Here is a 22,792-nt window from a genome sequence, read left to right as displayed (position 1 = left end):
AGTAGCAAAAATAGTATGTGAACTTAAGAGAAGCTTTTGTAATGAGACACAGCAGTGTTGCTGAATTCCCTTCAACATCTGGGGCTTAAAGGTGTCTTGAAAGAGCAGCTTTTCCTCAAAGATTAGGGGAATAGTGATGGAAGCTAGTTTTGCTTTAATAATCGTAGGGCTATTTTTTAAAGGTTCTGGGGCAAGCATTAACTGTGGATGTAATTAATCTATTCATACATGCTTTTAGTAATTTTCTCACATTTATTAGTTCCCTAAGAAGCCTCATGAATCCAGAGAGTCAGATACAGGATAAATTTGCATTTGGCATTGTTCTGCGGCTGTGTTTTATGTGAACTTGGGCAGGCACTTGCTACTATCTGATTTCAAAGGCTTGCACTTTTCCTAATACTCTAGAGATCAGTGAATTTGTTTTAGCACTTCTCCAACTTTCTGTATTGCTTGACTTTTAATTTCTACCAGGGCCTGACCTGCCTCTAAGTGGGATTCCCCTCCTTGACCTAAATCAGCATGTCTGTATGACTGAATCATTTCCAATTGATCTTAATAGTTTGACAGATCTTCCTCATTTTAAAGGAAGCCACTATCTCTGTTCATGGCAGAGGAAAGTAGTCTCGTCTTATTAAGAGTGAGTTACCTTATTATCGTACGCTCCCTTGTGTAATTTCAGTACCCCATGGCATCTGATGAAGCCACACAAGTTTGTTTGCAGTTCCCTAGCAGCCCTGGCATTACTCAAGACACTCTACAAAGCTCTCTGTTGCAGTGCCCACACCTTTCCTATTTTTAGGGTGCTGCTATGCCGGCAGTTATTCTTGTTGTTGGGGGGTAGGTGGAGAGGACATATTAGTGCTACAGATTTGGTGCTGCTTGGGGCTGTTCTGTAAATGTACTCAAGCATATTATCTCCTGTAGAAGGCAAAGCTTGCTCTTAGGGTATATGAAGCAGAAAAATTATTCTGCTACGTTGGACCTGTTATTGAGCAAGGTTTTCTAAATCATTGTATTGCCCCACGTTTTGTAAATAACTTACTCCCATCATGGTGTTCACATCCTTCACATGGCTGCGTCTGTTTCTCAATCTCACTGCTGCTTCGGTGAAGCGGTACGTCTGTAATCCTTCATCTTTTACTAGTCCTTCCAGACACTGATGTGCTCCCTTGCTCTTATTTGAACTTCTGTGTCTGTGATCGTTCTGGAAATGCAAGACCTGGAAGCAAACGTGCTGTTTTACTGGAGCCACCTTCCAGCTTGATGCAGAAGGGACTGAGAGTCTGCGATTCCTTCCTGCTCCCTGTCACTCTGGCTTTGGTTTATGGGCAACAACACTGGATTCATCTTTGAGCCATAGCGCACTGAGATTTCACGTTTAATTTGCTGCACACTGAAAACATTTGCTTTTTTTCTCCCCCCAAACTATTATTCAGTTCTGTGTTAATGACGGCTTTGGCATGAACATGCCAACTGTAGCCACAATCAATTTTTCACTGCCTGTAAAAGGGACAGTGCTTCTCAGCCTGGCTGCAGCAAGTCAGATACCCTACCGTTTCAGAGTTGGCTTTATGATATATGTTTCCAGATGTTAGTGTTCTCATTATCATCTGATTATTCGAACTATGCATTTAGGATTCTGTGAATGTCACGTTACACTCTCGGTAATAGCACCATGCGGCTTTTGCCTGTTTAATCAAGACGTCTGACGGCAGCCCGACTTGATGATTTTCAGTCCCTATGATACACTCACTGACTTCTGGATTCACTTTTCTGTATCTTGGTGGCAAGCGATATGCAGAACTGTGCTGGAGCCATGCCAGTGTTTTTCTAACCCCCGCATGACATCCACAGGATGTCATATTGCGCAGGAACTGCTTTTAAACCGTTATTAACTTCTTGGCGGGTTAGCTGCTTTTTATGGTTCTAATACAACAATGCCGCTGCTCTGCAAGAAGCACGTTAAGATCTTACTTTTAATTTAGTGAGTTTATGCAGATTACTGTTCCTTACATATATCTCATCTCTCTTTCCACCTATAAATATTACAGCTATCCGGACTGATTGATCCAGGCTTTGCCTGAAGAAGGCTCACCAAAAAAAAAATGAAGGCAACAATGTTGGTCTGCAGCTCTTCCATGCGAGTCCAGCCTTGCAATGCAGGTGGTTGAAGAGATGCCTGCGCTGGCGCTGAACAGAGGAAGATGCCTGCATGACACAGTGCTGTGCAGAAGTACTGACTTGGGTCTGGAAGCTGAATAACTGGGTTAACACCCAAATGAGCCTGAATTAAGAAGTCATGGCTCTCTGCAAATGAGCTTGGACACTGCATGGAGCTGATTTGTAAGTTATACTGCTTGCAGTGCCAGGCACCAAGGCTTCTTAAGCTGTTACTGAAGATAAACTTGTCAGTTAAAGCTAATGCTGACAAATAATAGTATTATTTACTACATATTCTAAAAACAGCAACCAAAAGTAAGAACAAAAAACAACTTTAAGTAGTTTGAAGCCAACCTTAGTTATTTTTATCAAGAATTTCTGGGAAGAAAATGAACTGTAGGAATATATTCTGGGTATCTGTAATATATCCTGGAAATGCTCCAGATGGACAGAATTACTTTTTAAAATAATTTCAGTCATTTCTAGCAAGTCCTCACCATACTGGTGTATCAAGTTGTGAAGACCCTAGGTTCATACAAATATTTTTGGATGTATTTTGCCATTTCTAGCTTGCTGGGTAAGCAGCTCTGGTTTCTAGAAACACAACAGATGATCTCTTTGAAGGTTCTGAAATGTCAGCTTCTAAGACTTTTAAGCTTAGTTATACATGGAAGTTCTCAGATGTTGCAGGTATTTCTGTGGTATTTTCAACTCATTCAGAAGTAGGAAGTGTTAGAAACATCAGCGGTTGCATGATTTTCCAGCCAAATTAGTAAATGCTTATGATGCAACTCATTCAACTGAGCTTCGGAAAAGCTGCGGGACTAACGCTGCTCTCCCTGAACCAAACCTCTTATGGTTTAGCTATTAATATTATTCTGGATAAATTCCTTTCTATAGGGAATGGTTTTGGAGTAGCTTTCTTACCCCTTTGCTTAGCACTAATGTATGGCTAAAGAGGAGAAAGCAAGGGAAGCTCATGCCCGTGCTGAATTTTTCTCAGAGTCAGTAGCTGTTCTATCTTTCTAAATCTGCTCATCATCCTATTTAGTTTATGGCAGAGGAAAGAGGTTTCTTCTTGTAATTTGCATAACCATAAATGGTTGCTAAATTTAACAAAAAGGGAGAAATAGATTAGGAAACTCTAATCCTACTTTATGGCTCCAAATCAAATAATTCGTCTTTCCAAATCTTTGAATTAATTTTATGGAAGGTCACAAGTAGACATCTCAAAGCATACTTCAGTAAAAGCTGCAGAGTGATTTACTTTGAAACCTTCTGTCTCTTTGTGCTTCTACCATTTTTTCAGTGTGAAACAAAGCTGTCAAAATATTTACTTGGGCATTTGGTTCAGACATTCTCGTAGGGAAAATACTGTGTTTAATAGCATCATTAACATGAATTCACAAATCCTTTCATCTGACATCTATCATTTACAGGATCAGCTGAAAAATATGTTATCGACTAACCACCCTCATCTTTAAAGGGATTTTTATTTTTGTTTTTTAAAAAATATTTTTTCTATCTTCTTCCTGTCATAGTAATGGTAATTTGCTTTTCCATAATACCTTTCCTGATAGCATATCATGACTGTATTTTGCCAAAATAAATGAAAAATATTTTGACACTAATTTATTCACTCTTGTTATGACAGCTTTTGAGAAATTGTTATATTACCCCATTTTTCAGGTGAATAAATTAGACAGTGATGAAGTTTGTGACTCAACAAAGTCCTTGTACTATCCAAAGGTCTCCTTTCAAGCAAGTGACACGAGGGAAGCTAGACATAACTTCCTTCTCATTTGAACACAGACTCTGTTTTCTTTGGCCCTATACCAACACCTGGTCCCAACAGACCTGTAGGATTTTTCTCAATTCCTTAATTTGAAAGAGGGGTTTGCATGGATTTTTTTTCTGTAGTGGCATCTGAAGACATTCCTAAAGGCCACTAACTTCTGTACTAATCTGTAGGTGGGCATGCAATGATGGATTAATATTCCAAACCCTTCTAGCTACTTTGGGAGAGATTTGTGTCTTCCGTGGTTGGGGTCTCCTTGCAGTTGTGGTCCTTTGTAGTTTTGCTGCAAATGACCAGAGCAGCTTTATTCTACTTTTTTTGCTGCTGATAAAACTCAGAACAAAAATTCCCGAGTTAGCCAGCTGGACGTTACAGACAGCACTTTTATTCTCAGTCACATATATAAGATTTTTCTCCTGCATATGATCTTGTATCAGATGAGATTGGTGGCTCTTAAGATGACTTGTTCTCATGTGCCTGAGGAGGCTTCCCATCCATTCTTGGTAAATTGATTTTTTTCAAAGTTTAGTTTGTTTTTATTTATTTATAGTTTTTTTCAGTAGGATTTTTAAGATTCCTCATAAATTTTCACATGTATGTTGTCGCAGCTATAAATTGCATTAGCAGTAATTAACTGTCGTGCTGTAAAGTGCTTCCTCAGATGGGGAAGACTAGATTATGTGTGTGAAGTCCATAAATATCGGGGTAAAAATGGTTAAGGTTTCTTTGCCTGATTCTCTTTCCTGTAAAATAACGTCTTTATTTCCAAACCTAGTTAAGAAAATTTAATGCATCCTTTCTTCATGACTCTCATTTCCAGTAAAATAAAATTTAGTATAAATGAATTTTCTTAACAGTTTATTAAATGTAGCCATTAGATATTTCTTGTTGAGATCCAGCTTTCATCTGTCTATAGTATTATACAAAAGAGGTTGCATCTAATTGAATAATTAAGCAGCTTTAATATATTATTTCATCTGAAATGACTTTTAGAAACCTTGTGAGATATATTAGGGAGATTCAGAAGCAGAAGTCTTTAATAACAGGCCAGTCTGCTTCAGGACTGTATCCTGACAGTAACTAGACACCTTCATTGCTCACTGAAGCTGTGAGTGCTCAACACTTCACACAATCACTTTGACCTTTTTTGTTTGTCTTGAGGAAAACTTGCACACTATTCAGGTCAAATAAAACCAGAATAATTAAAATTACCCATTTCACATATAAGTATTACAACAAGCTACCTCTTGATATTTTTGAACTAAAAGCAGATTGCAGGGATTATTTACTTTATTTTAATAAAATTTTGTTTGCAGTGAGGCTTCACTGAAGGCGTATGAGGCATAGCTTTTTCCTCCCAGCCTCTGAAGTCTGCTCTCCCCTGGCTCTCCAAACTCCTTGCCTAGCGCCTGGCCCCGAGCCCAGGCATCTCATGCTTAACCCATCCTCTGGAGTAGAGAAAAGGCATTTTGTACTCACTCATCTTCTTCCATTCAGACTACGTTCTTGACATGGTGGAAATGCAAAAGGAAGGTTTTATGTTTTCTCTGCATCATAAAATTTAGATCTAGGAGAATTAACACTGCTGCTCACTTCCTGAAACACGTTCAAACTATTCATCCAATGCCCAAATAGTCAAAATAGTGGCGAGTAGTTTCGTAGCTCTAGGGAATCATTTAGTCTAGCCAGCCAAAGCCAAAATTAAAATTTAAAATGCAGTTGGCAATGATTATTAATCAATTAGTTCCAGGGAGCTGTCAAGGCTTCCTAGCCAGTTAGAATAACAAGCAATATTTTTGAAATAATAAAACTGGATCTTTAATAAAACTTGTATCCTGCTTCACACATTTATTAATATGATGATGCCCAAAAAGGTATCCGTAATTACTTTTATATGAATAAAATTGAATTGGAATGAGAGCCATCTGCAGGAAGCAGTAATTGGCAGATCAGTTTCTTTAAGTGTAGATTACTTAAATCTTAGTAGTGCAATGCACATCACAGGATATTAGAAGAGGAGAATCTGATACTGTCCTGAATACTGTAGTGCAGCAGCAGATTTTATTATGCAGTGAGAGATACCTGAACATACCAGCTAAATCACGAAAATGCGAGTGGGCTGTCAATGGCTGTACGCTTTTAGGTTGATCTTGATATTTTAATTGGCTTGTCCCTTTTTAGAACTCTTCTGCAAAAGGAAGAGTAAATCATTCTGTAAGGTTACAACTTAGGAGATTCAAATGGCCAGGAGTCTGCAGTGCTCTCTCTTCTTTTGCCTCTGCCATCCTTCCTAATGAATGCAGATGTGGGATGTCCAAACTGGGATGTAAAAAATTACAAGGATGGTTGATGTTTTTTTTTTCTGAAAGCTTCAATATATGTTCTTGCAATTGGTCCAGAACAACCTCAAATGTGGTATCCTCTCAGATGCACTGTAGAAGCCATCTGTGTGATGGGTTATTTGAAGAGGGCTGCGTGGGGCTTCCTGTAACAAAGATGAGCTATGTCTAATTAGCCAGCAATAAAAATACTTGGATTTCATTTAAAAAAAAAAAAAGCACGCAAATGTAATTTCTGCAACAGTGCATCTAGGGCTGGCATCCAAATTAATAAATAGCTGTTCCTCAGTACTGTCCTAAGAGAACTCAGTTAAGTAAAGGGGCTAGGTAAGAATTTGGCAGTCCAGGATGTCTTTGATATCCCTACAGAACATCGCCACCAGAACAGGCCAGCGATGTAGAAAAGGTACGGGGCAAATCCTACAGCCTAGGCTCAAAGTTCGGCTTCCCTTTGAGGGAAGGATTTATCCTTTCCTGGAGGCTTCAGCTAGAGCCCCTGGACACCGCAACGGATGGGGTTGGTTTGAGGCCAGCTATTTGTCAGTGTGAGTATCTCTGCTTGTCAAGCAAGGAGAGGACACAGGAGGTACTTCTTCACAGATGCTGCTGGCATCCAGCCTGCCTGGCCATCCTCCAGATTGCAGTGGGTGGGTTGCACCCCTTGCATCCCTCAAGGTCACTGAGACCGTGCTTCATAGTCTAAGCAGCTCCTGTTCCTCAAGGATGCGGGGAAGCTCTGTTGGGACATCTGCAGGAACAGGATTTGAATCTTGTGGGGAAGAAAGGAGGCCAGTTGGGCTCCCTGCAACTGGGACTATAGATGTCCTGGATGCTGAGAGTCAGAAAGGAGGAATGTGCATGGTGCTGGGACTTAGCGCAGGTAGGTATTTGGCATGCGGGCATCTCGTTAGCGCAGTGAGGGAGCATTGCTTTTTCATATTATAGTCAAAAGTTACTCTGCAGTTTGGAACTGCAGAAGAGCACTTCTGATCTTGTTGGCTATGGAAGTCCATTAGTCTTTGCAAAGGTAGAAACAGCACATAAACACCCAACCTGAAGTTAAATTAAAGACGTCTGGTTACAAAAAAGCAACACATTTTCAGCAGTGCTGCTGATCAGAGGCCCAGCTGGATTAGGCACCTTCATAGGGTGCCAGCCTCACTTGTAGCTTCAGGGCTTCTAGAAATAGCCCATGCATAATAACTAAATAACACAAACTTTCAACTCAGTATACTGAGCAATAAATTGGCACTTCAGCATCCTGGCTGGCTTGAAGCAAAATCGATCAGCCAAAATCTTCAGTATTCAAACCCTTCTCCAAGTGGTCATTTCTTCATCCCTCCTCAAAAACTTTCACTGACAAAGTTTTGCATGAAATTGGTTTCTCTTCCAGCATTTTCTTTCAGCATCACTATACAGAAAATCATGACACTTTCATACATTTCTGGTGTTTTCTTATTACAACCAAAAGTTTGGGGTTTTTTTAAAGCATTGCTAGCCTTGAGATAGGCCTTAAAATTTTACAGACTTTTTTTATTACATTAGTAAATATTTGACTTCTCATAGCAGCTTTTTGTATCTTGTCTAATTCTTTCGTTAAGACTGTGCTATTCTAAGTACAGCTACTGTAGGTATGACCCAGCACTGCTGAAACTATAGAATTTTTTGTATTGACACCCGGAGCAAGATCAGGGTATGTTAATGCTCCACCAGCTGTATACTCATGACTAGGTGTTACTGGTCTAGTTTTGTGGCACTGAACAATAGAATTGAATCTTTTAAATCTAGCTTGAAAAGACTTGCATTGCTTCTCCTGGTGAGCAGTAAAATCCAGTGAGTATTTGCTCTAGCTGAGCAGAACCTAGTCTTCTCCCAACAACATGGAATTACAGAGTCACAAGCAGTGATTTCAGCCTGATTTCAATTTACATGCTCTTCACATCCCTCCTTTGAAATGCAACAATTAGTTTAAGAAATTAATTTTTTCATTTGTTCTTAATTGTTTAATCTGTTCTATTATTCTTTTCTTCTTTGAGGTGCTAGGGGGGCGAACCTTTAAAAGTTCTAAAAGCTGATTTAAAATTTAAAAAGCAATGAAAATGAGCTACTGGTTGAAACTCAGCTTGAATCCGTGCCTTGGCAGGAGTATTCTGTACCACAGTTGGACGTTATGTGGTGTAATGGTAAGGCAGAAGAGAAGTGACCGTATTTGTTTTTCTCTGGGTCTGGTAGCTTATCCCTCATATGATCATCAGAAAGTATTTACATAAATGGATTGTTGCCAACTTTTGCAAATGCTTTTACTTGCATCTGGCTTCTTACATGATTTTCATACAAACTATGGGGCCCTCTTTATCTCCTCGTACCCCCCAGGATGTTCTTCTTGGGAGGGAGGCGTAACAGTTGTTTTCATTTTCCCTTTCTCTTATTTCTGGTCTGGGCATCAGTGTGACCAGAATTAAGTGCAAGAAAAGATGGACATCTGGAGAGGAGATGGGACTTGAGCTTAGCATTGGGATAGCACTTAGTTGTATATTGCTTGCGGGAGCAGAACAGATTGGCTGTGAAGGGCTCAAATTCCATTTTTTATTCTTCTTCTGTGATAATTCAACTCCTGCTTTGTCTTCTTTTTATGAATGTATGTAAAATAAAACGCACATTTAGCTTAATAATACCGTAATATCAGCTGTGGGCTTTCAAGTCTACTGCTGACCTTTTTGTTATTACTGAAAACAACAGAAAGTTCTCAGCATATTATTACTGCTATATATATATTCAGATCAAAATGCAATTTTACTGCAGGCAGGCTAATGCAGATACCAGCAGCTAAATAACTGTGCTAGAAAAAGAATTTTTTTAAAAAAATTGTAAAGGTTTTTTTCCCAGTGGAATGCTCTTGGCATTTGCAGGTATGTTGGTGTCTATGAAAAGCTGACAAGTTGAATCACAGTGAGATATCCTGCATGTACTGTACCATATATGAGAGATATGAGCTCTACTGATGACCTGCTGTATGGTTTTGAGGCATTGTTACAATTTTCTGGGTCAGTTTTCCTTTCCACTTATCATCTGTCTCATCTGTTTATACTCGAAGCTCTTCAAGGGAATGTCTCATGTTGCGTTTGAACAGTGCCTATAGTGGGAGAGGAAAGGGATTTCTAGCTTGGCTGAAGCTTCAGGATGCAAACATAATATAAAAAGTTACAAATAATGGCAAGTGATAAAAGTACATATAATAAAAGGTATGCTGTGATAAACATTTTATGTAGATTTAATCAAAGCTTTGCTTTAAGGCACAAAGGCCCTTTCCTTTTGCATTAGAAATACTTTCTAAGAAAACTCTGTGACCTGTGTAGTTTGCTGTACAGATACAATCAGATACAATCTGTCCTTATATTGGACATCAGGACAAAAATGGGACACTAAAAAGCACATTTATTTCTTCCTGCATCTGTGATTCCTAAATTTTTTAAAAAAGGGAAAAAAAAAAGCTTCCTCCTCATGCCTTTTCACAAGTCTTTAGTCATTATACTGCGTCTAAACCAGATGGAAGGATATATTAAAAATTGTTTTTAAACCACAGATTGAGAAATGGTGCCAGGATTTTAAACCAAAAATGTGGCACTGATTCTAAAATCTGTTGACAATTTTAGAAAGTTTTCTTCTGGCAAAAGAGCTCCATTAGTGTGTCATCTTCTCTTCCAGGAAAATAAGGAAAACCTTTATCTGAGTCATAATTTAATTAGCTTCCAAACTGGATTTGAGAATATCAGTATAAAGATACTAAATTTCTCCAGCAACTGGAGTTGGGAGATAAACAGAGTCATCCATAACACGAGAAAAACACAGTTAAAAATACAGGCTATGACTCTCTCTTACGTCTATATCTTGAGTCCTGCAACAGATTAGTGTGTCTAAGATTTTAACTACAGCCATTCCGGTCAAGTCTTTGAAAATCTATTTAGAATTTAAATTTTGGATATTTTTTCCAAATGAGGAAAATCGGCATCACATGAAGTGAGACTTCCTCTTATCTTGCACTGAGCGCTGAAGCGCACTGGAAGGTAGCTTTCTGGGCATGCAGGTGTTGACAAAGACATTCCAAAACTATCTTTTTAAAAGTAAATTTGTTTTAAATGCCCCTGAGAGAAACAGAAGAAATTCTGAATACCCCAATAAAAATAAACACTTTTACATTTCCCTTTAAATAATTGTATGTGTCATAACTGGACAAAAAATTATTATTCCTACTTCACTATATGCACTATAGGGCATATATAAAACTTCCATCCACATCCATATATATTTTTATATATCCATATAAAACCTCCAGCTATAAAATGGCTCTTCTCCCACAAGAATGAGCTTATGCCAAATTTCTGCTCCCTCCGTGCTGCTTCCAGCAGTCCCAGGGAGCCTCTTTGAGGTGCCGGGTTCCTGTGCTCACCTGTTGCCCATATGTGGTGTTACACTCACCGCTGAACTGCCTTGATAACAGTATTCAAGAGTTTCCAAATTCGGGCCTTATAAGGGCAGTGAGCTTGCCTTAAACATAAGTGCATGGTATTTTAAAGTCGCTGCTATTGTATGTATTGCATTGTGAAATATTACAGCAAATCACTTGAATGCCAAGTGCTTCAGCAAGGCTTTAAAATACCTTTAAGGGAAATTTTTAGAGTGTGGTGGTTCTTTATTGAGGAAGCACCTGTTATCCACATTTTACGGATAGGGCGGTGAGCCCATAAATGATACCTTCTGCACTGTTTGCAGAGCGCTTGGGGGAATAAAGGGCTTAATTTGATTCCTCCAAGCCTTAAGCGTGTGCCGTAACTTCTGTTCAGCCTTCCTTGTGGAGCATGTAGAAGAACATAGGTGATCCTTAAAGACAGGTTTCAGGGTGATGAATAACTGAGTGTATCAAAACAGAAAAGTACCCAGACAAATGAGGTGGGAAGAATGCGACAATTTTTGTATAGTGTTGTAGTATGCTGCTTTTACAGTTTTCAATAGATCTTTTCAATGTAGCCTTGAATGTGGTGTAATGGACCAGATCTGTTGCTCTGTCCCTCCTTTGAGATTCAGTGAAGCTTGAGAGAGTATTGAGAGAGTAAGACATGAGGGTCCTCATGGGTAAATCACAGGGGAGCAAGAGGAGGCTGCACTCTGACCTGGTCCTCAGGGCTGGGGAAACCTTCAAAATTAATTCCCTGATGCGAAGCCTGGGCTGTATGCTGGAGAAATCTAAATTTGGTGGCAGTCTGCTTCACCTTGGATTGCTATCCAGGGTGGAAGAGGTGTATCTGAGGTGGGCTGGACCGTCAATGGCACAAAATTGGAGCAGTAGATGTAGGTGAGTCTCGATGTCCTTGCATTTGGCATGCAGCAGTGCTCTCCTGTCTTCTGGAAGGTAATCAGCAGTCACATGTCTGTCTGTCTTTCTGGTTTCTTGAGACTTGTCTCCTACCCAATAATCTTTTCAAGTTGAATGAGTAAAATGGTTGGCTCTCAGCACAGTGCTTTTCTATGCATAGAAGATTATTTAATAATTGTGACAGCTTTGTAGTGTTTTGTCCTGGCCAGTAGTGTAAGCAGATGCATTGTGTTGTCTTCCTGAATCCAATTTGTAACAATAATGTTTTTCTCTTACTGTGTTTCTGGAACCAATTTGACCACTTTCCCTTCCCCTTCTCTTTCTACTAGGACATCCCTGAGAGCGCTCTGCCCTGCACACTGCCAGTGTCTCCTGGTTACCTCCTTACACTGCCCATATTCCCATGTTTTGGGAATAGATTTGTGTGAGATTACTTTAATATAGACACTAAAAGTCATTTATGAGATAGACCACTAAGAATCTTTGACAGCTTTTCGGTATGAGAAAATGCTTCTTATGCTAAAAACCAAAAGCCCAAATGTAAAATTCCTGAAGCCGCTTGATTAATTTGATTCTTTTCATCTGTATCTTCAATTTTAAAGCCATTTAGGAAGATGATTTGCACAAACATAAAAGTTCTCTTTAAATAAAGGGAACCAGTGTGTTTTTTCAATGAGCTAGAGCTCATAAGAAAGATTCAAACATTAACTGTGTAAAGAAGGCAATTAGTGTTTGTACAGTGTATTGAAAATTAACCCAAGGCATACTGGAAAAATATGTTTTACACATGTATATTTTTCATCCAATTCCATAGTTGGTATTAGATCTGGACATAGATACTTCTAAAGGCTACCAAATTAATTCAAATTGTGAAAGAGGTTGTGATTGTCTATAAAAAGTTATTTTTAAACTGTAATATAGTTGGTCTTACTCTGTATATTTAATCACTCAAAGGAAAAGCCTTTTCTACTGCTGTACTATATCAAGGAAGCTTATCTCCATATAAACAGCAAATGTGACCTCTCTTGTGTTACAAAGCTTTAACTTTTGTAGTTTAAAAGTTAAGATTTCTAAAAATGTACTAGTTATGTCATTCTGATAAAAGGAGATGCCCCTTTCACTTTGTCACGGAGTGATACTTTCCATAGGTTTTAAAGCTGTCATAGGAGTAGGAAAAAAGCTGTCATAGTCATAGGAATCAGTGGAAAACTTTTAATAACTGTTGGGGGGTCCAGTTTCAGGGAGCAACTGCCACGTTATCTGTCTTAAAGACTGTGCATCCATTATCATGAGTGTTTTGCCCACAGTTTGATAGGAATTAAGGACCATTTTCCTGAAGGAGGAAAACAGGAATTGATGCAACCATGGATAGAGCACCACTTAAAAACTTGGGAGCATTTTCTGAAAATATGAGTACACCCATAGTCTATTAAGGAAAATACTACTTTTTTTACCATACTCATTTAGTATTTGATTCTAATAGGACACAGCACAAACGAAAAGGAACCGTTTGTGAGGCTCCAGTGCTATAATGGGCACAAATGGTCTTTCTGCGGTTGATTATGTTCAAGTATTTGTTGTTTCTATGAATTATTATGGTGTATATAGAGTGAACCTTTCAGGAAGACTAGCTGAAACTTTTGTTTGTTTCTACAAGAGAATTCACTAGAGTGAAAGTCAATGTGGGACCTTACATGCAGGAATATAATGGCTTGCATTAACATGTAGAAGAGAGCATCTGGTTTTGGTAATAGGCTAATAAGAGCAATTAACCTTATAGTGCACTCATTTGTTGGTCTCAGTTGTTTATAAACGGGGTAATAAAGATATTTTAACATCCTATAGCTTTATAGGAAACTAGTGAAATCAGACTATATTTTATGCCTAACAGTACTCGGGTGATAGTGTAAGTGATAGAAACATAAAATTAGCAGAGAATAAAATATTCAGAGTACTATGTGGTGTGTCTAACCAATGAATATAATCGCAAAGGTATAAATACATAGTATAGTTTAAAGAAACAAAAACGTGTTAAAGGTTTTCATTAGAAGAGGAACTTTTTTCACAGGATGCGGTCACAGATCTGTCATTCAGCTTGTTCTTGTCACCTTGCAAAAATTATAATGTAAACTGTTTCCAGGCTTATTTAACATAAAAAAGAATTCTAAACTTACCTCCTTCTTCATGCTGTGCAAATAGACAGCATTTCTTGTAGCATCTTCCATGTAATTGTTCAGAAGTATGAACCTCATAAAAGAATGTGTTTCTTTTAACGGCAAGCACATCATTGTCGGCTTTCTGTTTTTTGAAGGACTTCTGGAAGTTAAGTCACTTCCTGCAAAAGTTCCAGTTTCTCAGTTAGGAGCTACTGCATTTGCCTGGCAAACAGAGAAACTGGATACCAACGAGCAGGAAGCTTGCCCCACAAACTGCACCCACAAGACAAGCCCTTTTTAATTCATCCTCTGTTGGCTCCTTGCATTACAAGTGTTGTAATTTTGACAGTCATCGTTGTCCAGTTGGGCACCTTGCTGTGAAGTGACACCAAGGATTGAATGATCTTTATTTTGCAAGTACTTTGATTTCTAGGTTGGTGGTGATAGGAGAAGGATGGTTTCCCCATAATAATATTTTTTTATTTGATTCCATAACTTTTGGCAGTCAACTTTTGGGCTTCTGCTTTTGAGCAATATTTATTTTGCAAACTTTTGCCTATTTATTTATAGTGTCCCAAAAGAGACCTCTAAATCAGTTCCTTTGTGGATTTAATTTGAGCATGTAAAATATGATATATTGTGGTTATTAGTGTTTTGTCTGTCCTTCCTGGTTTACTGTTATTTGTCTGATTTTTACCTTATGTGTTGGTTACAGACCTTTTTATTGAGTTTAGCTAGTGATAACCCTAATGAGTTGTTGCTGCTTTTTCTTTATCCTGAATTTGAAAGTCAAAACAATATTTTTTTTCTTTTGGGTTTTCTGTAGACTTCCATGAAACCCTTCTGTACAAATCTGTGGTCATTTTTTTTTTCTTTTTCATTGAATTGAGTGAACAATGTATTTGCTGGTGCAGCATTCATCGAATATGAGGACTCTCTTGCTTTATTAAACTTGACAGTGTTTAAACAATACTAATTCTTATACCCAGCTGGCTTTTCAATTGATTCCTGTGCTCTCTATTGCTGTGTAAAACAAGCCGGAACATTAAAGACATCTTGCATGCTACCCTCTGGAGACCTGTTTTTCTTTAGAGAAAAATCAAATAAGCATAAAGTTTTCTGTTTTTTTTTTCTCCTCATATGTTTTCTTCTGGATCTTTAAATGATATTTCAGTGTACTGACAAATTTTGTACACGTTAAGGTGCTAATTTTCAAACACGTACTTTTAAAAAGCAGTCTTAATTTTACAGTGAGATTTGCTAGTTTGCTCATTTGTTTGTAGAAATAAATGTCTCTTTCTTCATCTAAAACAGCATATACCAGCTTTAAAATCATGTTCAAGACGTACGTAAAAGTGCCATTTTAACCCACCTAAAACTTTGCATATTTAAAATGTGTTTGCTAAGCAGTGAAAGAACATTTGCAGATGTTAATCATTTGTTTTACCCGCTCACTTTGAACAGTATTGAAGCAGCCTGAAGTTTTGAGCTAAATATTGGAATCTGAATTCCTGGGGAGAGTGAGACATAAAAAGCATTTTCCTATCCTGTAAACGTCAATATTTATGTAATACCTTTAGACAAATCCAAGCCGTAAAACATATGCTCCTGAAAAATGAATTTTCTCTGCTCTAGAACAGTCGTCTGTGATGGGCTTCAGCCATTGTTGAGGCGACCATTGTAGCGTGAATGTCTCCTTCCAGGCCTTTAGAGGCTGCTTAATTTTATATGAATTTTGTTTTATTGTGAAATACCAACTTTCTGAAACCCAAACTCGATTCCTCGTCCACTCCACCTTCCCAAATGCTCAGGTAGCCCTGCAGCTGCGGTAAGGATTTGGGTGCTCAGTGTCGTGGGTCAAATGAGGGCAATGACTTCTCATAAAGGACTGGTCAAAGCTGAGGAGTGGGACTTGATTTTTAACTTCAAGGAATCAGTGCTTTCTGATGAAACTTTATGACATTCTTGGCCATAATGTCTTCCTGTAATCTCTTCACTTCTTGCACAAAAGCCAGGTAGCCATCCCTTGTGTTCTTTTTTGCCACTTGTATAAATGTGTGCTAGTATCTGTTTCACACAATGTCATGAAACTCCATGTTGTGCATGCAAAGTCACTTGGAGTCATTGTAGGAAACTTTTTATGAAGAGTGAATGTTTTGATCACACAGTATTTCATTTAAGCAATTTTTTTTTTTAATTTACTACAGCTGGTCTGAAAACCCAGAAGAATGGAAGTTTCAAAAGACAAGACAAACCTGGCTTCTCTTGCACATGTATGATAAAGAGAAGGTTTGTATTAATGCTGCTTTTTCTCAGAACAAATATGATATTAAGGTTTATACATTAGTTGTAGCTCTTTTTTATTAATCAAAAGGGTGCAAGCTGGAACACAGGAGGTTCCGCATAAATATGAGGAAAAACTTCTTTACGGTGAGGGTAACCGAACACTGGAACAGCTGCCCAGAGAGGTTGTGGAGTCTCCTTCTCTGGAGACATTCAAAACCCGCCTGGACGCGTTCCTGTGTGATATGGTTTAGGCAATCCTGCTCCGGCAGGGGGATTGGACTAGATGATCTTTCGAGGTCCCTTCCAATCCCTAACATTCTGTGATTCTGTGATCAAAAGTTGCTAGTACTAGCCATGCACTTTTCTAATAATCTTTTAATAATTTATAAATAAATTACTTTGTGTTTAACCAAAATTCTGAATCATTTTAATTGCTTGTAATTAATCTTTTGATTTTGTTGGTGATCATTCTCCTGTGTATGCTGGATTTTTATATTTGATATATATCAAGCATAAATAGAGCAGATTCATGTTTTATATAAATCTGGAGCTTACTGAGAATTTGAGTCATATCACTAATTTGAATTTCTCAATGTGGAACCCAATACTCTAAACTACGATTCTCATATTGCTTCATATATCTCTGGCTCCATGTAAGATGTACAGCGATATTGCCAAGATGTTAAAATAGCTTTCTCATTAAAATATAAGTGAAACCTGATGTGGACTGTAAAAAGCATAAAGTATAACCAGAAGCTATGCTTGCATCATTACTGAAATCCATTAATTTCATAACTTAAAAAACAACTTTGATTGAATTTCCAATAAGTGTCTGACCATCGTGGTACTGAATGGGGGTTTCAGGTCATTCATTTTGTTGTGTAATAGGACAAACATCGAGCCGTTTGCACAGTGCCTTACTTCCCAGTTCATTTAGTTGACATTCAGTTAGTTTTTGCTGATTTTTTTGTGTGCATTCTAAACATTTAAGCATACTAATCTTCCTGACCCAAATTACTCAGCAGCTCTTAAGCCAATCACCTGACATAGGGTGTTACCTTTATGATTAAATATACTTTTAGAGAACCAGATAACCAAAAGCAGAGTTTCTTGAAGGCAAAAATGTTCACACGGTGTAATACTTTAAAAAGATTAGTTGCAGAATACAAATTTGATTGTAGGTACCTAGGGTGTTTGCACTGTCTTCTATTTTTAAGTTTCTCCTTTAAAAGTCTTTATCAACCTTTCAAAATCAATGTATACTCTTTCAAGCTGCCTAGAAATTGTTTTACAGGCAGAATGATGTTTTTACTTTTCTACCTGTTTACTTTGGGTTTTGTGTTGAAATATACTGGGAAATAATTAACTGTAAGTAGCGTTTGTTTTATGTATCAAAACCCAGCTTAACTCATTTCTCAACACTGAAATGAAATTTCCTTTCTTTTTTTTTTGAAATCTGATGAAAGTGCTATGATTTATTTAAATTCACGTATTTTGTAGTTTAATAATTAGAGATGCATTGAGTATGAGCTTTAGATAATGATTAACATCTGCATCCAGATTCAGTAAAGTTAGTAGAACTGCTCAAGTGCTTATAATTAAGCAGATGATGAAGTCTCATTCTTCATCAAGACAGTAGGGAGGGCAGACCAGCTTCTTTTGAATATTTTTTCATACTTAAATTCAACTTCCTGTCCATTACAGAATAAAATCTGTTGGATTTCCAAGCATGACTAAAATACAAAAGGAGACATGAGTTTCTTTCCTTCCTAAGCCACATCTTTGATCTCATGGTGTCACTTGGATGCCTACTGAAAAGCCGTGCAAAGAAGTGAATTGAGTTTCCTGTACTCATGGGTCTCTTTCCATAATAAATAAGTTGAGGTTTTAAAGTCCTTTGCAACATAAGGGGTTTTTAAAGTCCCTTTAAAATCCATCTTGGTGGTTGGCTGACAGCTTCAAGCCAAGCCTGTATACCTACAGTGTATATACTTCTTCAGGATCCAGTATAAAATAAACACTAGATCATTTGTTGATCTTTGTCATCTGGCACAGCATTTTTAGAACGTAACTATATCGGCTGTCTTCAGCTTCTGGACTGCGAGGCCCTGGAGGGGTTTCTGAAGCTTCCTCAGAAGGTAACCGAGAAAAGCAAGCTTGGTGGCAGTAAGCTGAAGTTCTCTGTGCAGAAATCTGTATTTGCTTTGCAAATATGTGGGCATCTGCAAGCCTAAAAAGTCTGAAAACTCTTGAGTTACACAGTATAGTTTAAAAGTGATAACTGTTCTTTTACTGCTGCTACTTTGTAGTGTTTCCTCCCTTTTCCCAAGGATGGTAATTATTTCACTTTGGGGTATTTCCATATTAGTCAGCTCCAGTGTGTATTAGCTAGTTAGAACAGAGGCAAGGTTAGTGAGAGAGAGACAAAAAGAAGCAAGAAAAAGGTCAAAACAGTTTAGCAAAGGAATAATAGTAAAATCCCATAAGCATTACTTCCACTTGCCAGAACCGTGGTGGGAGATCTTGATATCCAATTTCAAGCCAGCCCAAAAGCTCATCTTAGAAGAAGGATTGTGTTCCTTCTTGTAAAACCTTGCCAAGAGTCCCTGAAATTCCAGCTCTCGTACTACTGTATTTGAAGAGTTAAAATTTGGATTTCATTAACTTTTTGCTGGCAGTTTCTATGTTCTAGTCCTTCCTATGGCTCTATTGTATGTGTAAATTAGGAGGAAATATGATATTATCTTGCCTACATGGTGCTGTATTGTAAGCTTATGCTGAAATAAACCTAATAGCTGTGTTAAAGAAAAAAATCAGACTTTTTGAACACTTGAATGCTTATCCTTAGGGCCAAATGCTAAATATCTTCTAGGCTTCAGGCAGCCATGTCTGTCTGCACACTTAGTATTTCTAAGTTTAGAGTAGGCTTTTAATTGCCCCTTCAAGCACTTTGCTTAAATGATATAATAATGACTGTAATTCCACAGTGAGGTATGACTATACCACGAGGTTTGAGAACAAGAGGTGTAAATTACGTAGATAATTTGGCTAAGGATTGAAACATAGAAATGTTGCTGAGCTTTAAAAACCCGTTACTGAGCATCTGCATGAAAGGAGCACTAGCATGCTGAAATTGTTTGTGTCTGAATGTTTTTGTCTGTTATTAGTACCGCTTTACTGTGAGTAAAAAGGTTTCAAAAATACAGACATTTTTCATTATGTTTAAATATGTTTGATTTGTATGTTATAGCAGCACTTCATATATCATCCATTTCAGTGTTAGTCACTGTAAAATTAATATTTTTTTTTGTATCTGTATTGTTTCTTTAACACAAGAGTGTTTGTGTGAAGAATTAGAAGGTTTTCCATAGCATATAACTTACGAGGCTGAATGCAGACTTTAGTTTTGATTTATTACTTTGTAATATCCCTGACTGATGAAGGCAGTGTTGGAATAGTCTGTCTTCCTCTTCTTTTGGAGTGATAGAAGTTTTAGTGATCAAAGTTATGCTGCCAAATGTCGATGGAGAAATAAGTTGTAAATTAAGTATCTGTTGAAGCTCTGTCTTCTCTGAAATGTTGATACTTTGCAGAATTGAAACAGCCCTTGAATAATTAGTCTCCAATCCCTTAAATACTTACGTATGTGTTTAACTTGACTCATGTCGAGTATGCCTTTTAAAGTTATATGTGTAAAGTTAAACATGGAGAAAAATATTTGTAGTATTAGGTCATTTTTAACATCTCCTGATTCACGGCAAAAATACTCTCGTATTGGCTGAAACCTGTTCCACAGATACACAACATAAAGTTAAGATACACTTCAACGTAGATCTGTTCACCTAATACTTTTGAAAATACTGAATAAATCATTCAAAAGTCTCTGCTAGGTATTGCCAAGATTATTTAATGTGATGATCATTTAAATTGTATGTTGTACCAGATAAGCTGACATTTAACCTCGGACTAGTTAATTAGAAAGGGAGTGAAATGGGGGTAGTGCAACTGTAGATGACTAAACTGCTTTTAATGTCAGACATGTTAGTAGAGCCTATCAGTTTTAGTCAGCATGATTTAAAAATTATTTCAATATGTCTGAATTCAATTTGGTTTTCAAATTAAATTCTGTTCCTTTGTATAAGCATTCTGTCAAAGGGCTTGATGGTGGGTGGTATCTCATCTTAGCAAACAAATAATTTTGGGTAGGGGTGAGGGTGATTCCAGCAAAATTCTTTCCTCAGATGTGCATGCAATTCTCACTAAATTTAGTAAGGTTTGCATACATGTGTCCAAAAGTAGGATTTGGCTAGTGGGTTTTTCTCTTCCAACACCACTCACAGCCTTGAGCTCATTGTCAGGGAGTGTTTGCATTTGCTGATCAGCGTTTCCACATCTGCTTAGAATTTCCTCTCGGATGCTTTGCCCATCTGAGCACATGACAGTCCTCTCACCACGGTCCATCTCTCCCAGGAGCTTGAACCTTGGCAAGAAATGCTTCCACTCAGAGGTGGGCATTGGCAAATGCAAAAGCCTATGCAGTTCTCCTAATTATCTCTCAGGTGATGGTTTGACATGATTGTGAATGAGTATTGTAAGAGAAGAAAATAAAGCAGGGGGTTTTTCTTCCTTCTTTTTTTCTTTGAAGGTTCCAGACAAGTATTTCACCATTTTACTGGATTATCTGCAAGGGCTTCAAGGCGGTGCACGAAACATAACTGTGCAGAAAGCTGAAGCTTTTATGAAGGAATTTGATGGTTCCGATGCAGAAGACCCAAACCTGTTGGAGAAATGTGAGCGCATACGACAAGTTCTGCAGCTGCTGTCCTGAGAGTATTTTTGTGTCTTAATGGTTGTCTGGTGGAGAGAAGGATGGGATGTTGTATACAGAGACTATAAATTAGTTGTAAAGACATATTTTCTAATAAGAATCCTAATACTAAATTTTCAGATTTTGTGCTTATAATTTTTTCCAGTTGCAAATGTTTATCATGTTTTGAGGTGATGAAATAAAAATAACATATTTGGTCCACAGAAATGCTATTAAAAGTAATCTTACTGCACATCTTCAGAAAAATAAACCTCTTTCTTGTTACTTTTTCTCCACCTCCCCCTGTAATTACTGTTAAGTAAGAGGAGCTTTGCAGTTCTTAATAAGAGCAAGGGAACCAACAAAAAGCTTGGAGGGTCTTTTACAATGGCAGCTTTTAAAATGAGCATACAGTACAGTGCTTGCTCAGCCAGCTGTAATCTATCACTTTCAGCTTTAGAAGTATGTCATTTGGATTTGGGAAAGATCATTTTCAGTCTGTTGAACACGGGTTGTATAACACAGTTGCTTATTAGTACTTCACACGGTGATCTGGAGATACCATCAGCTTTGTTAGTTTTCCTTTTATATTTTAAAGTTTTCAAATGCATTATGGCAATTGTTTAGACATTCAGATAATGCACAGATGGGAACAGATGAAATCCTTTGACTACATGTACTGAAATCATCTGATTTTGTACCAAAATGCACCCTATGATGAGAAGTGCTGTGCTGCAACGTTTTGTATCTAGCCTGCCAATATTGCATTTTCATCTTTCTCTTGTAATTGGTGTCCAAGAGTTAATTTCTGTTCATTTGCTTTGACGTGGGATATTTGTCTACTATGAACGTGCTGAAAATGAGGCTTTCAAGTAAAAACCAAGGATATTAATTACTCAAAAGTTGGATGATTGGCTTATTTAATAACACTTGTATTCAGACAGTGTTCTTGACCTGGTTCTTTAATGTTTCTGCAAACATTGTTCATACTTTATTAATAACCACTATATGAAATGTGTAGTGTGTTAGAAGAGTCACTGTCTTTGGGAATTACAGCTTTAATTTGGATGGGTGAAGGAGGAGAGGATCTGTGGATATGCAGGTCTAATTTTTCAATAAGGAGCATTTGAGTGGATTTGACAGCCTTCACAGTCATGGATTAGTACAAATCTTTAGAAGTATGAAGTATATTACTAGTAACAAATAACTTATGTCTTCTGACTTCTTGAAGATGATGTTTTCAGCCAAAAAAAGACTAGAGACCAGCATGCCCTGCTCTAGCACCGTAACTGTGATGGAGTGTAACGCAATGGTGAGCAGAATTCAGCAGCCGTGGCCAGCCTCTCCTTTGTTGTTCCTGTACCAGGTGCTGTTCCTGTACCATGGGGCGACAGTTGGATGGGGGCTGCAGAGGATGCATGCGGTGTCAAAGCCTTTCTGAGGCCCAAAGCTATATAAAATTCCTTTTCCGGTGTAAAAGTTGGTGAAAAGGGTCTGTAATAAAAAGAAGTGATACTGACATTTAGTGAACTCGTAAAACATCATTGGATCTTATATTTTATGTCTGAGAATATGCAGCTGGGAAAAAATACTGTCACTCCAAGCAATACTGTCACTTTTTTCTTTCCATCAGGAAAACCAGGAATTTCTCAGGGATGAAGTTTTCAAAGTGTCTTTTTGCAACTTTATGACTGCTTTTTAGGTGTCAGAGAAGAATTTCTCTCAAGATGTTTGAAAATTGCCACTTTTGATTATCACACAAAAATGTGGGTCCTCATTGTGCACTTAATATACCTTGTAGCTTAAAAGCACAAGCACATTGCAACCATATTTTGGAAGAGACTTTTAGCAAAGATTGCAAAGGTAAGGTCCAGG

General features: G+C 37.8%; 1 protein-coding gene across 2 annotated transcripts in view; it reads left to right on the top strand.

Moving 5' to 3' along the window:
• Positions 1-22,411, top strand: part of CZH7orf50 (chromosome Z C7orf50 homolog) — a 130,739-nt gene extending 108,328 nt beyond the window's left edge. For both annotated transcript variants that reach the window (XM_068422494.1, XM_068422496.1), the window contains exons 4-5: positions 16,032-16,113; positions 20,756-22,411. In XM_068422494.1, coding sequence (XP_068278595.1) covers positions 16,032-16,113; positions 20,756-20,938 — 265 coding nt within the window. In that variant the 3' untranslated portion in view covers positions 20,939-22,411. The remainder of the gene's footprint in view (positions 1-16,031; positions 16,114-20,755) is intronic.
• Positions 22,412-22,792: the final 381 nt, after the last annotated feature.

This window comes from Nyctibius grandis, chromosome Z (assembly GCF_013368605.1).
Source record: "Nyctibius grandis isolate bNycGra1 chromosome Z, bNycGra1.pri, whole genome shotgun sequence".
Taxonomy (NCBI): domain Eukaryota; kingdom Metazoa; phylum Chordata; class Aves; order Nyctibiiformes; family Nyctibiidae; genus Nyctibius; species Nyctibius grandis.
Note: the sequence above shows the minus strand (reverse complement) of the source record. Positions and strands in the feature narration are given on the sequence as shown.